This window comes from Corylus avellana, chromosome ca11 (assembly GCF_901000735.1).
Source record: "Corylus avellana chromosome ca11, CavTom2PMs-1.0".
NCBI classification, from domain to species: Eukaryota; Viridiplantae; Streptophyta; class Magnoliopsida; order Fagales; family Betulaceae; genus Corylus; species Corylus avellana.
Genome location: NC_081551.1, coordinates 12,280,542 through 12,295,694, shown reverse-complemented (window position 1 = coordinate 12,295,694; position 15,153 = coordinate 12,280,542). Strand labels below are relative to the sequence as shown.

At 35.5% G+C, this 15,153-nt stretch overlaps 1 protein-coding gene across 1 annotated transcript; it reads right to left on the bottom strand.

The window, feature by feature from the left end:
* Nucleotides 1-4,393: 4,393 nt before the first annotated feature.
* LOC132165412 (uncharacterized) lies at nucleotides 4,394-10,798 on the bottom strand. The gene is made up of 10 exons (XM_059575957.1): nucleotides 10,168-10,798; nucleotides 9,690-9,787; nucleotides 9,545-9,590; nucleotides 7,980-8,062; nucleotides 7,827-7,891; nucleotides 7,587-7,648; nucleotides 6,210-6,269; nucleotides 5,752-5,784; nucleotides 4,736-4,801; nucleotides 4,394-4,647 (listed from the first exon to the last, which is right to left on the bottom strand). Exons 1-10 carry the CDS (start codon nucleotides 10,669-10,671, stop codon nucleotides 4,600-4,602), a joined length of 1,065 nt encoding a protein of 354 aa, XP_059431940.1. The 5' UTR covers nucleotides 10,672-10,798; the 3' UTR covers nucleotides 4,394-4,599.
* Between the last annotated feature and the right edge of the window lie 4,355 nt (nucleotides 10,799-15,153).

The following is a 15,153-nucleotide window of genomic DNA, read 5'->3' as shown; positions in this document are numbered from 1 at the left end:
GGTGGTCCCCTATGCGTACGTTCATGTACTATTTGCAAGCATACGTCCGCGTGGTCCCCCATGCATACGTCCGGTCAGAAAGTCTGAAATTTCCAAAATGCCCTCTCAGCTGTTCCTAGTGACCCAAAACCCAAATTAACCTTCTAACTAAGCTACCTAAGCTTAATTAATTATTTGGGCCACTACACATACACATAGTGAAGCATAATATACTAGAAAACCAAGAAATAAGTAAGCGTTTCTAAAACATTTGAAAACCACTCTTTTTACAGGTAGTTGAGGATAAACAACAAAAGACAATCTTTTGAAAACCACTATTTTCAAATGTTTGTTAAACAACAAAATAAACAATCATATATGTATATAATAGTCTAAATACAGATAATCATGCAATCAATCATATATGGCTAAAATGCTCAATTTTTTGCTTTATAAACACTTTATTGTTTATCATAGAAAAGACAAGGGCACAAAGGAATTAAGAATAACTAAATATTATGAAGTAGAGAAACAATTCCAGTAAAAATGCCACATAGTACTCCTATGTATGAAGCTTCGTCCAAATCTTAAAAAGAAGATGAACTAAAAGACAGCATGTGCAAAGACAACCACTAGACCTCCAATGAAGATCATCCAAATGTTCTTCAAGTTCATCAAGAACATGAAGTATGCAAAGATGATGAGGAACAATATGGTATGAGTGTTGACTCATACTATGAGTTTGCAAGTATGCTTGAGCTTCAATTGCTCAGCCGCACACTTTTGGAAGAACGGATGTACTTTCCTACGCCTCAATGCTTAGCAGAGGCCGAAGTTATATGTAAGTAATCTAACTTATATGTTTGTTCTTGAATCTTATCATGTTTGTCTTGAGGGCTAAAGGTCTTGGGAATTGTGTTTTATTCCACTTGTAAAAAGTAAAATTTTTTATATTTACGCAATCGATCCCAACAATGAGATCTTGCTGAGATCTCAATCTTGGAATATTGACATTTTTTCAGAACATGTTAAATGATAAAATTATACAGTTTTTGTCACTTTGTTTTCTCATATAGACGCAAGAACATGAAATATATATATATTTCATGTTCTTGCGTCTACTTTTCTTATTGTGTAACAGAGTATCTATGAAGGGTCTGATAATGCTGAGATATTCTATAAAGAGTTTGATAATGTTGAGAAAGACAAAAATGAAAAATTATGAAACATATGATCTGGTAATTGGATTTAGATATGACGAGAAAGAAGACAAAAATTGCTTAATGAGAACAACAAAAAAAACATACGGAAAAATGGGGGATTACATGGATATGGGAGGATTTCCCATGATTTTAGTCTTCTTGCTGGAGGAAAAGAAAATTTGGGAAAGCGGTTAATTTTTTTGACTTATGTTCCTACATTGGTGGCAAAAGTCACTTAATTAATTTTCACAACTTATGTTCCTATTGCTATAACAAATAACAATATACTTTCACTTGCTCAAATCTCCATCTTGTATATGTCATTTTTTTTTAGAACATGTTAATGATAGAATTGTACAATTTCTAACAATTTGTTTTTTCATAATTCTAGTAATTCCCCAATCAAACTTAAAAAAACATAAATAAATAAATAATTATTTGATAATTTGTTTTTATTTTAACTTGCAAATTTTACTATCAACTTGACAGGGACTTTCAACGTTCATGTTCTCATGTCTACTTTTGTTATTGTATGACGGACTAGTTATGAAGGGTCTGATAATGTTGAGATATTCTATAAAGAGTTTAATAATGTTGAAAATGAAAAGAAATAGAAAATTATGAAACATGCAATGTGATAATTAGATTTGGATATGATGAGAGAGAAGAATTAAATTACCAGGTGATGAAAAGAAATCATATGAAAAAAATTAGGAAATACATGAATATGAGAGTATTTCTCGTGATTCTAGTCTTCTAGCTCGAGGAAAAATAAAATTGATAAAGCACTTATTTTTTGCGACTTATGTTCCAGTGTTGGAGGCAAAAACCACTTAATTAATTTTTGCAACTTGTTTTCCAATACCACTTTGAATTATTATTATTATTATTATTATTATTATTATTGTTATTATTTTTTTTTTAAAAAAAAAAAAAATACACTTTCATTTCTAGTATTAAGATGGACCCTATTGTTCTAATAACATTCACAAATATGTTGGAGATGAGATCTTGCTGAGATCTTGATTTTGGTATATTGACATTTTTTTGGGAACGTGTTAATGATAGAATTACAAAATTTCTGCCAGTTTGTTTTCTCATAATTCTTGTAATTCCCTCATTAAACTTTTTTTAAAAAATATTTAATCATTTTCTCTTAGTTTAACTTGAACATTTTACTATCAACTTGGCAGGGACTTTTTCCATGATTCTAGTCTTCTAGCTTGAGGAAAAGTAAAATTGAGAAAGCACTTAATTTTTACGACTAATGTTCCTTATCGGAGGAAAATATTTTTGCAACTTGTTTTCTAATAATACTTTGAATAATAGGTTTTTTTTTTTTTTTTTTTTTGGGTTTAAATACCCTTTCATTTCCAATACACTTTCACAAATATTGATGGAGATGAGATCTTATTGAAATCTCACCCTTGCTATATTGATTTTTTTTTTTTTTTGTTTGGAACAGATTAACAATAGAATTACATAAATACTGCAAGTTTGTTTTCTCATAATTCTGGTAATTCCCTTATTGAACTTAAAAGAAAAACAAAAAATTATTTCATAATTTGCTCTTAGTTTAACTCAGATTTTACTATCAACTTGGCAAGAACTTTCAATTTTGTTCTCGCGTCTACTTTTGTAGAATAAACAAAGTGAAGAAAGTTTAACCATGGAGTCGCATGAAATACAAAAGACTTCTACTTTTAAAATTGAAATGACGACAAAATTGCTAGTTCTGCTAAATTCATAAGCCATGAATTGTTCAAGAGCTTTAAGTTACTCTCTAAATGGAACTGAGCTATTATCATTTGGTGTTATCCAAGCAAAGGTTAGCAGGAGTTAATTGACGAAGAACGTAGAAAGTATAAGGAGATATGGCAATGCTTTTCTTGCTTCGTTTGTTTGTACTCCTTGCCTGTACTTTCTTGCATCATACATGAATCTAACTGGACACTAAAATGTACTGAGATTATAAACCCAACTCATCTCATAGAAGCATGAAGACATGAATCTAAAATCGTGCATTGCTCAACACATCAAACTAGGGCTGGCAATTTTGACACAACCTGAGAACCCAACACGAACAAGACACGAAAAAAAAAGTATTGAGTTTGGCCTTATCGGATTCGGGTCTTAATCAGGTCTACCCGATTAAGACCCCGTTATTTTTATGTCTAGTGGGTCGACCCACCAGGCCCTGTTACTGTTCAGATCTAGTGGGTCGACCTGTCAGACCCGTTTAAAAAAAAAAAAAGTAAAAAAAAATCCTAAACCCTAAAAGTCGCAAATTGACCGCATATATCCCAAATCCCAATTGCTCACCTTTTGCTATTGCTCCCTCTTCTTCCGAGCACACCCAGGATAAACCATAATCAGCAATCAAGTGATGGTATCCACGAAGATGACCTTGCGCTCTCCAAGTTCCTCGCATCCTATTCCAGTATTCCCTAACGCATCAAATCAGATTTCAGCCGACTGCCCAGTGTCGACACAGCCCCCAACGCAGCTGCGCCTCTCTCTCTCTCTCTCTCTTTCTCTGAAACTCTCTTCACAGTATCATGCTCAACTTAGCCTCGTCAGTCCTCACCAATAGACCCGTGGACTCTCTTTCTTGGATTGAACAGCCGTGCCTCTCTGCACTCACAGTATCATGCTCAACTTAGCCTCGTCAGTCCTCACCAATAGACCCGTGGACTCTCTTTCTTGGATTGAACAGCCGTGCCTCTCTGCACTTTGTCTCCGACCCATATTTACACTGGTAAACATAAGACATCAATGTTTTGATGTTTATTTTGATTGTAAACACCCTCCCAATATCGCTTTGATTGTAATCTGTAAACTCCCTCCCACTATCGCTTAGATTGTAAACACATAGCAGAATGCTTTGTTTTGAATTTTTGTTGTTTCCCATAGAGCTTTTTTGCTATGTCTTGATTTCTCTAAATAATGTTTAGTCATTTTTTCTCCCCCCTAAAAAAAAAAATGTAGCAAGTTATTTTAATCGTGTCGGGTCATGTCTACACAATATGACCCGATTATTTTAAACGGGTAGTGTCGGATTACCTGACTATTTTTCGTGTTATAATCGTGTCAGACCTGCTAACCCGTTTAGCTAAACAGGTTATGTTTGTGTATATGTTAATCATGTAGGGTCCTCGCGAGTCGTAATCGGGTCGTGTCAGATACTTGTTTCGCCAACCTTGATCAAACATACATGCAGACTAAATTTGTAATATATACAAAAAGGTAAATAATCATATTAGCACTTCTAAGCTCCTCCCCAAAAATAAAAAAAATAAAAATTCCTCCCGTCTCTTGTCGTGAAGCATCTTCCAAATTGAACACCTGGTGCAGCCTCCTATAAAGACGACAAAACAAGCCAATTTGACAAACTACTGACTTAAGATGATACATCTGGTTATCTTTCCCCTAACTTCAATGATTCAAGAAGAGCCGACTCTTCCTCCTGCAATTTTGATCAAACAAGCCAAATCATTCATTTAGCCCAACATCAGTACGAAAAGAACGAGTTTGTGCAGAAGGCTGAGACATACCACCAACGCATTAAATTCAGTCTCCTCGTCTATGGCGCTTATAACGGCTGGGTCCTCCAGGAGATCCTGTTTCAAAGAATAAAACCAGTGTGCTCGTAAGAGCCATCATCCATTAATCCCCCGTTCTTCAAGACCTTGTGTAAATGCTTAAGTTGGTATTGCTCAAACACAAGCTCAAATGGCACTTCTCCCCCCCATAAGAACGGGGTGGAGGGTGAGATTGTAGGTTTATGACTCACTATGTGTGCAAGCTTAACTTCTAGAAAAAATGCTTAAAGACAAACAAGTACATTATTCAGCAAGCAATTCTTCCTGAATGGTTTACTGGGAACATACAGCAGAATATCCCAAGTAATCAAAGATGCACAAACACGTGGGAATGGACACACAATGCTGTCTACTGAGTCAAGCTCAAAAGATCAATACATTCTTTGGGTAGTGTAACTGGGGCAAAGAATGTTACACGTACACTAGTGCAAACACTTTCCAGTTCTGGGTCCAAAACAACATCTAGAAATGAACTAATCTGTTATGGTTTTATACTAGGCAATCATAAACCAACGGCAAAATATGTGTGTTTTGTGACCAAATGGTTAAGCTGACGTATTCCTTTAAGTGGCTTGTGATAGTTGTCACCTGCCATAACTAACCTCATCAATGTTGATCCTTGTGTGAAAGCAGGCACTTCTCCATACCACTGATCTTTTTTTTTTTTTTTTGATAAGTAAAAAATATATAAATCTTACATAACAAAGAGCAACTTCATGTAATTATAACCTCAAAAACTTTGTATTAACTGATCTTCAGTGGAAACCATGGGGCACCCAAAATCCCCACAGTACTGACATAATTGGTACAGACGTAATATTTTGAAGAACCAAGAATGAAAATCATACTGACAGAAGTCTTGATATGCAGGCAGGAACATTTAAACTCATAATAAGATTGCTTAGTAAACAAAATTTCTTCTGAAATGAATGGGATTATTACTAGCTAAAAGAAATGAAATTACTTACATCATCCGCAATTTGCAATACCCCATTCTGATTCTGCATAAATAAAAAATCAACCTGTATTAGCTCTGTTCCCAAGTCACGCACTATCTAGGCCTAGTCTTAAGCAAACCATATAGCTCTTTCAAAAATAAGAACATTTTAGCGGACCATATTGACAATTTGTTTTTTTGGCCAGGGGGAGGGGACTTCATCTTGAAATATAGCATATAATGCCCCTCAATGTAATATATCTTATTCCCTTGTATACCCCCTGTGTACTAGGTTTGCGCCCCTCTGCGCTTTTGATATATAAACATTACTTATCAAAAAAAAAAAAATATAGCATATAACCTCTTTTCCTTCATTTTTTTTCCCCAGAGAAAGAGGGAACAAAATATTATCAATCACATGGAGGTTCAGCTTGTGTAGGGCAGCAACACTAGTTCCCTTTGATAAGCATAATAAAATTTTGAAGGTACCTTAACAGCCACAAAAAGAAGCGGATCGGATGGTGTGTAAATCATGTAAGGTGCACCATCCTGTAACAAAAGAATGACAGATTAAAGAGGCAGGGAATAACCAGCTAAGCTCATAACTACAGATTGTCAGTCATCACATATATGCACGTAAATATATCTAGAAAGCACCGATACTAACATGAAATATGAGTAAATGCGATACAGCTATGACAATACAGGGAATCTTAAAAAACTAGGAGACAATTAACACAGGTACGATAATTAAGTAATTAATAAAACTATATTTTTGGAAATCTAATGCCAATTTTAGGCTTTAAAAATATTCCCTATATCCACAATAGATATTGTGATTTTTTGGCTATCTTAATATAGATGAAAGTCTTCAAAAATAAAAACATTTATCCGTTTTAACTTTACATATTGCCCTGTTATTTAATCATGAGAGAGGAGGAGAGAGAGTCAGGATGAATTGTGAGACACAGATTAGCACTAGCGACAAGGGTCTGAAGAGGAAAAGATACAGATGGCACAAAAGAGATTTGAGAAGTTCTTTATCTTCTTTACCTCAATTTAAGGAGAAGCCACATACTTCATGTATCATTAGCATATCAGAACCATTTAGTTTTTATTTCCCAGACAAGTATCAAACACATAGACACTCCAGGTATTTTGGGGTATCCATGATTCATAGAAATAGATTAAAAAAAAAAAAAAAAAAAAAAAAAAAAAAAAAAAACGTTTCTACAAGGTTGTCAAACCCATATAATAGAATGGCATGAAAATGCTAGAACTATACAACCATCAATGATATTTATAACTACTGACAACAAATTTCTCTTTCAAAAATCATAGCACCTAATCTTTTAAATAAATTGTTCTCACTGGATGCTAAAATGTTGCAGTAGGACAGATTTAGGAGCTGCAAACAGTTGAGGAAAGAAGTTAAGGTTGTAGATTGAGTTAGGGTGTCATAGGACCAAGCTTAAGAAAAAGTGTTGCAGCTTGAAGAATACTGATTGCTGGAAATTTCTTGCAGCAGCTACTAAAGGTATCCGAGCATTTAGATTGAAAACACCCATGGCATCTGAGCTCCAATCCAGAACAAAAATCACTTCTATATCTATCTATGTATGCTTTACTGAAGAAGATAACAGTTGCATAGGAGAAAATATTGATATGTTAACAATTCCCACAGAAGCATGCAAGTCAGTTGCTCCAACTTTATATTTTTCACCTATACAAAACATACAAGTTTGTCTTCATTTCTTAAAAAATTAACTGTTCAAATATTTTTCACATATACAAAATATACAAGTTTGTCTTCATTTAAAAAAAATAAAATAAATAAGAATTGTTCAAATAATAGTATCACAATACCAGATGGAAGCATGTGATTTCTACACCCTCGGTTGGCAAGCCATCTATATCTTGCCCATCATCTGCAAAATAGTAAGTATCCTATGAGAAAAGACAATCACACAAAGACCTTAACTTGGAAATTGTTGAATATGATCATAGTCTAAGAAATGGGAAGAGTGTGGAGGGGGCATATAGATAAACAAAACACACTTATATGATTCAGGGAGAATGAATTAGTTAAAAAAGAGAAACTATTGCCTGTACGGAAATCAAATATGCCATCTTCTGAGTAGCAAAAACCTCCACGTGCTGTATAACAAAATCTGATAGAAGACAAAGAAAGAACAAAATGACATAAAGACATCCACGAGAATAGTGACGTTCCAAATAAGCAAAACTACACCATCATACCCACTATGTACAAGATGCATATGTATTTTGGCAAGAGCATAAGCAGCTGATGGAAGAATGGCTTCAACTTCTTCATCGTTGACCTAAAATGCAGAATATATTGATTACAAGGATGTGGAATAGAAAGCTTACGAAAGAAGAGGAAGACAGTGAAACATTGCTCAATAGACCTCAATGCTAACCACTAAGAAAAAAGAAAAGTAATTTTTTTTTTTTTTTGGAGGGGGGAAGCTATGAGCTAGTTTTCAACTAAGAACCAATGCATAAAAATGAAAAAATGAATTGTATCCTTGTAATTTGATAATCTATAAAAACATCCCTAAGGAATGACCGGGCTTATGTTTGAGCACGGTGAATCACTTCATGCCAGCCTATAGCCAATAGACTTTCTGGCCTCATTAGAATAAAATATGTAATTGATTCTTCCCTATTTGTTCACAAAATTATGCCCATGGGAGCTCATTATTCATTTTGAGTTCATGTAGGAACAAAAACAGAGAATCAGTTCCTATTTTTCCACTTTTTGAGAGCCGTGTCCTCCCTCCTTCAACTCGTTCCAGGCATGGGATGTCTTTTTCGAAGAAAAGAATGTCTACTGTTGACCAGATGAGAGATTTGAAAAAGAAAAATTGAAAGCCTTTTTCTTGCTTCGCTGTCATGCTTGTTCTATGAGTTGACTACTCAATTGGGGAATACTCCTTAATGTCATATACTGTCTGCTCAAGGCTCACCCAATCAAAAGCTGTGGCAGTTGGGGAGTTTCAAGAAGACCAATGAACACCCATTGATCGAGTTGGGGACCTTATCTCTACCTTCTTTCCGATTGATCAAGTAAAATTAAATCTAGTACACGTACTTAAAAGACTTATTTTGAAATTAAGATAAGAGTTATACAACTGTCAACTGGTACTTAAAAGCTCATGCACCAGATACTTTCTGTAAAGAAAATTCTCAGCAAGGACTCGATACAAAATAGAAATTGTAATAGCTTCAAATGCATTAGGTCTTTATTTTTTCTTTCATTTTTCTGTTCTTTTAGCTTTGGGTCAATGATTACAGAAAATAACAACACAAGGCAGCATAACTTTAAGTTTCAGTTACCCATCATATGATATAGTCACGATTTCCATTGAAGCCTAAATTTCTCAGTAGAAATGAAAAGAAACAAACCTCTTCTTGGATGATTAATCAAGCATACCCTAAGTCCTTCAGAGAATTTCTGAGCTAATACCTAACTTTTATGGATGATAACAGTCGAGACATCTTACAAAACTATCATAACCCCTATTTCTAAGAGGATTGAAACCATCTTGATGAAATGGAAGATGTATGGAGATTTTAAAAGTCCATCGTGAGTTTCTCGACATACCAAAAGGTGACCTTGAAGAAAATAATATTATTTAGGGAGAGAAGCATCTTTTGGTTTTTAATAAATTTTGATTACTTATAAAGAAAAAGACATCCAGAAAATGTTCCAGCATCAAAACTTGGAAAATCATTTATCAAATCAAGTCTGAAAAAAACAAAAACTAAACTAAAAATTTAAGGTGGAAGAATAAACATACAGCGGACCACCCATCAATGTTCGTGCTCTTTAATATCTGTACAGGCCTGCAGCAATTATCTGCGGGTTAAATATCAAGGAAAAAATAATATAAATTTGAATATGCCTTCTGAATATACGGTATACATAGAAGCAACATTTCTTACGTGTCAACCGGGCACAGCAGCATGCATTCATTCTCTTGAGAACTTCTGAATACTCTCCTTACAATGCACTCTAATGGAAGATTATTAGTAGGATCAACCTGTCCATGAATTCTTTAGAACCTTCAAATTTATGAATCCAAAAAGCCAACAAAAACGTAGTAGTCCATCTACAACCAGTTTCATAACAAAGTAACTTATCTACAACTAGCATTACTCATTTTCTTTAATAAAAACAATAAAGAGCATTGGCAAGAAAGAAAAATAATTCATACTCCATTTTCAAATTTTCACCTAACCCATCTTTGATTGATGCCACAACGCTCTATTCATCCTTTCATACTAACCAGTAAACACACACACAAAGTAGGCTAGTTGGGCTCCAAATCAGAACTGAATTGGTGGAAGAGCAACAAACAAAATAGATATACAATGACCAAAATGACGCAAACAGAAACAAAGGAAGCATGAAGTAACTCACAACGGTGACAATTCGCTTCGCCGGATCGGAAGCCATCACAACCCTCCCATGATCATCCACCACGAACCCAGCCGGCGGTTTCGGCAGCGGCATCGGCTGATACGGCAAGGACCGGCCATCCGAGCTCAAACCCTCCACACCATCATCACCATCCACATCATTATCAACAACACCCAAATCACGCACAACCTCAACATCGCTCAAATTCAAACCCTCGGAAGCACCGCCACTGGCCTTACTCTTTTTCTTCTTCTTATTGGATGGTCGTTTCTTGACCGGACCGGTCTGGGAGTTGGCGGCCCGGCAGAGAGTGAGACGGAGCGTGGCGGTAGGGCTGGGATATGGGATTGGGAGTGAGATTGAGGCTGGGAAAGGAAGGAGTGGGTGGTGGTGGAGGTGGAAGGAGAAGAAGGAGAGGTTTGAAGAAGAGGGCGCTGCTGGGATGGTTGAGATTGAGGAGGACATGGTTGAGTGTAGTGTGCGAGTGTTGGTTGCTAATGCCATGGAATCTGAGAATGGGGGAGGTTGGGCGGTAGAATATGTTATTTGTTGTTATTTGTGTGAAATGGATTGATATTGGATATTTTCTTGTTGACACAACAAAACTGCAGCTGATAAATGCCGAAAAATAAATAAATAAATAAATAAAGACAGGAGCTGAGGTTTAATTAATGGGTTCCAAATTCTTGATATCCTCAAATCCCTACATTCTCTAAAACCCTCGGTCCCTCACCACCACCGCTAACACAGAAGACATGTCATCAGGCCCTGGTATTACGCTCCAACTATCGTATTCTGTCCAGCCAACGGCTCATAATCTGCCACCTAATTAAACGTCTTTTTTAACTTGCAAGTACACTAAACAACAAAACACGAACGAAGCAAAACAACTAAATAAGCCTAAAATTAACAAACCAAGACCAAAGCCGGAGGATTATTTCCACTAACAATCTGAACAGGGGGGAGGTGGAGACGGAGCAATAAGAATGCTGCCATAAAAAAATTTGGCTGCGGCCAATATGCCACTGAATTGACACAAAAGTTTACACTTCTATTAACTTTTGAACGGTCCAAAAGGAAGAAATAGGGATAGAGTCAAGCATCTCTAATATAATGGGAGAGATACGCCGACCTTGAGAGAAATTAGGATTGAGTAGAGCTAAAGTGCCGACCAAAGAGTCTCCTTCTAGGATAAAATTGTTAATGTTGAGAGAAGAAGACAGAGACACAACAAGAAGGGCTGCCATAACTTCACCAGTGTTTGACAAACATTTGGAGCTAATTTGAGATGTCATTATGATAATGTTACCAAAATTATTATGACAAACCACAGCTTGCAATGAGAATGAATCCTTAATAGCAATGTCATAATTGATCTTAAAGCAACCTAGCAGGGGAAGAATCCATTTTTCCACCGGTAATATATTACACTTATTCCAACTTTCAAAATGCTCAAATGTTATTTTATTAACATTCCTTGAAACTTGTAGAGCATCGAAAGTGGTTTCATCATGATAAGCTTTGTTACGAGAGAACCACAACATATCGCATGCTACCTAAGTAAAGATGTGAAACTGATGATAATCTTCTATTGGAATGCCTAGAGTAGCCCCAAGGTAGAGATGATAAGATTTACCCATTCCCACAAATTAGAGAAATTATGAGCCATTTAGTCAAGAGGCCAAAATGAGTTATGCCAAATAATACAGGCAAAGTTGGAATTGAAGAACAGATGCGGGAGAGAATCTTCTAGTATTTTGCATAGAGGGCAGACTTCAAGATTAGATGGAAAAATAGAATTTAGCCGCGCTTTTGTTGGAAAGGTGTTCCAAGCTATTTTCCATAAGAAAAGCCTAAGCCTATAATTAAGATTGAGTTTCCATATGAACTTCCAAAAATTTGAAGAGACCAAAATAGCATTTGTGGATTATCTGGAACCAACAACAGAAAAGATAGGCTGAGCTACTGGAGAAGTGTACTAAGCAAGAGGGAGTCTGATAAGCGTTGAATGTTGCACATTCAAGCTTTGTAACTCGCATATGTTAATTTCTTAACGTTGTTATCTTTTTAATCTTGTGTTGTTTTAGTGTTTACAAGTTATGAATGAAGATGCAAATAAATTCCATTGATTTTTGGCTTAAAACATAATTTTTTGAGATGTTGAAGAAGTGACTTTCAGTGAACTTGAGCACAAAACTACCTACGAGCGCAAGTAAGCTCGAGCGCATCAAGACTGGAGCTGAGGTTTAATTAATGGGTCCCAAATTCTTGATATCCCCAAATCCCTACAATCTCTAAAACCCTCACCACCTCTAATACAAAGGACATGTCAGCAGCCCTATTATGCTCAAACTATCGTATTCTGTCTAGCCAATGGCTCACAATCTGTCGCCTAATTTAAAATACATGGTATGGTCAAAATTATACATCTTTCTAGAGGAGATCTTTCTTCTTCTTTTTTTTTTCTTTTTTTTTTTTTTGACATGTCCGTACAAGGGGAGAGAAAGGGGTGAGGATAATTCGAACTAGTGACCTCCTCTTCATGGCATAATCCTTAGCCAATTGAGCTACCAATCTTGGACATTGTTGTCTTTTCTTATGCATGTATGGATTAAGATTTGAAGAAGTCTTACACTTCCTAATTTTTTTTTTCTAAATGATATATCACCAACTTATGGGATTATGACATATCATTTAAAAACCAAATTTTGAAGAAATTTTTTTAGAAATGTAGCATTTCTCTTCAAAGAGTAAAAGAATCACTTTGCTTAGCTGGAAATGAATTAATCATTTGCCAAACGCATAGCCCCCCCATTCTGCCTAGTGGCCATCCTCACCTATACGGAGACAGCACACCATAGGTAAATTTTGAGGTTATTATTGGCAATGGCACAACTATGCTTATGGCCATGGCGGCAAGGTTTTGGAAATAACATTTCGGGGTAAGATCCTTCACCATGGATTAGTTTGAGGGCGGTTTAACCACCTCTATCGTTGTTCTGAGGATTGTTTAACCACTCCGTAATCCTTCCTAAAACATTGGGCTTTTTTGGGTGTCCAATTTTTTTGTATTCTTTTTTATTGTATTTTTAATTGTGAATACTGTGAAAAAAAAGGTTTTTGAAATTATGTTTGAACAGCTTTAAAAATAGAAAACAAAATTACAAAAACATTGGGTAGTAGTATTTGGTGTGAAATACCAAGTACCAAATGTCTGGTTGAGAAATTCGTTGGGATGGAGATAGATAGCGAATGGCATGCATTGTTAAATAATTCTAAAAGTCCCTCTTGTTTCATTTTTGTAACACTCTAAAAATGAGGTAGCTTTTAAAATTATCATCTGATCAAAATTTAATTATGATCAATCACAAGTCTAATGGTAATTTTAAAAGCCACATCATTTATAAAGTGACATAAGAGAGACTTCTAGCATTACTCTGCATTGTCATGTCTGCTTAAATAAATGTGATTGTTGTCATTATAGTAATATTTTTTTGAAAACTCTTAGTTTATATTGATGATACATGATGTTATATAAGGATATTTGGATAGATGTCTCAAATCATTTATTTATGTTTTTCCAGTTGTTTTTATTTTGATAAGTTAACGTTTAGGGCAATACTACCAGTCAATTACCAGTTTCTAATGTCTTCTCTCTCCAAATCGTTATGGAGGCTAGTGAGGCGTGGGATTGCGGTTGGATGAGCTGGCCTGGGGGATGTTATCTGCTCATAAGTATTTTTTTTTTTTGGGGGAAAATGCTTGGTGTTCTTCTAGTATTTTCCTGGTGTCTTTAAAACTGTAATGTGGCTTTTAAAATCACTAATAAATTAAATAATAATCTCAAATTCAACGGTAATTTTAAACGCCACATCACAATTAAGAGGACACTAGGATAACACTAGAAGAACACCTAACATTTCTCTTTTCTTGGTGACGCTGAGCTCGAGCAATTTACTCACGGACACTTTGTGGCCTCCTTCATCTCGTGGCCAACTCGACCCAACTAGAGGATCCATCAATGCTCCTCTTCTTTAATTGTCCATCAGTTTTTTTTGTAAAAGTCCATCGATTCCTTCGTGGAAGTGGGCTTTCTTGTTGGTCTGTCAGTCTGATTATGTAAGTAGTAGGCTTTCTTATAGGCCCGCTAGTCCGTAGGTAGTTCCTAGACCCTCCAAAAGTTCCCCAGTTCCTATAGACAATTGGAAGATCAATCCATGGGAATTTTGTGTGAGCTCTTTCCTCGGTCAATCCTTAGGGCCTTCAGTAAAGACTAGTGAGTTAATATGTATTCTTCTCCGTAAGAGAATAGCTATTCTTAGAATGGTATAGCGTGACTGATTTCGTTCTCTTTCTCATAGATTCCGCATACCAAAGTAGCCCTTAAGTATTTTGAGTTTATCGCGGTACTACATATTTTAGAGGAATATGTGCTCTTCTTCGTAGGAGAATATCTTTCCTAAAATTATAAAGCGTGACGGATTTTCATTTTTTTCTCGTAGAGTCCACATACCAAACTGGCCCTCAAGTATTTTTTTATTTTTTATTTTTTTGAAAGGTAGTATTTTGGAGTTTATTGCGGCAGCGCTTTTATAAAAATATATTGCTTTTACATGATAACTAGAAGGAAAATGTTGCAGAACCAATCAAATTTATAATTTATAAAGACAAAAGAGAACAATATATTGCTGTTTGTACCCTTTTTTTTTTTCATTGACATTTCCGCACAAGAGGGAGGAAGGGAGATTCGAACTAGTTACCTCCGCTTTATTAAGTGTGGTCCCAGCTGATTGATCTATTTCTTGGGGACTTGTACTCAGAGATGGAGGGAGGGGGGACCGGGATGGGCCATGGTCCCCCCAAAATAAGGAAAAAAAATATTATAAGTAAAAAAAATAATTAAAAAATTAAAAAAGTAAAAAAAAAAAAAGAAAGTAAAATTAAAGTTTTAATTGTAGTCATTTGGCCCCTCCAAAAAAAAAAAAA

Excerpts from the sequence above, each read along its gene's own strand:
- LOC132165412 (XM_059575957.1), bottom strand. The coding sequence starts at position 10,671 with ATGGCATTAGCAACCAACACTCGCACACTACACTCAACCATGTCCTCC. Across the intron at positions 8,063-9,544 it reads ACATTGATGGGTGGTCCGCT|GTCAACGATGAAGAAGTTGA; the intron begins GTATGTTTATTC and ends TCTGCATTTTAG. Across the intron at positions 4,648-4,735 it reads CTGAATTTAATGCGTTGGTG|GAGGAAGAGTCGGCTCTTCT; the intron begins GTATGTCTCAGC and ends TCAAAATTGCAG.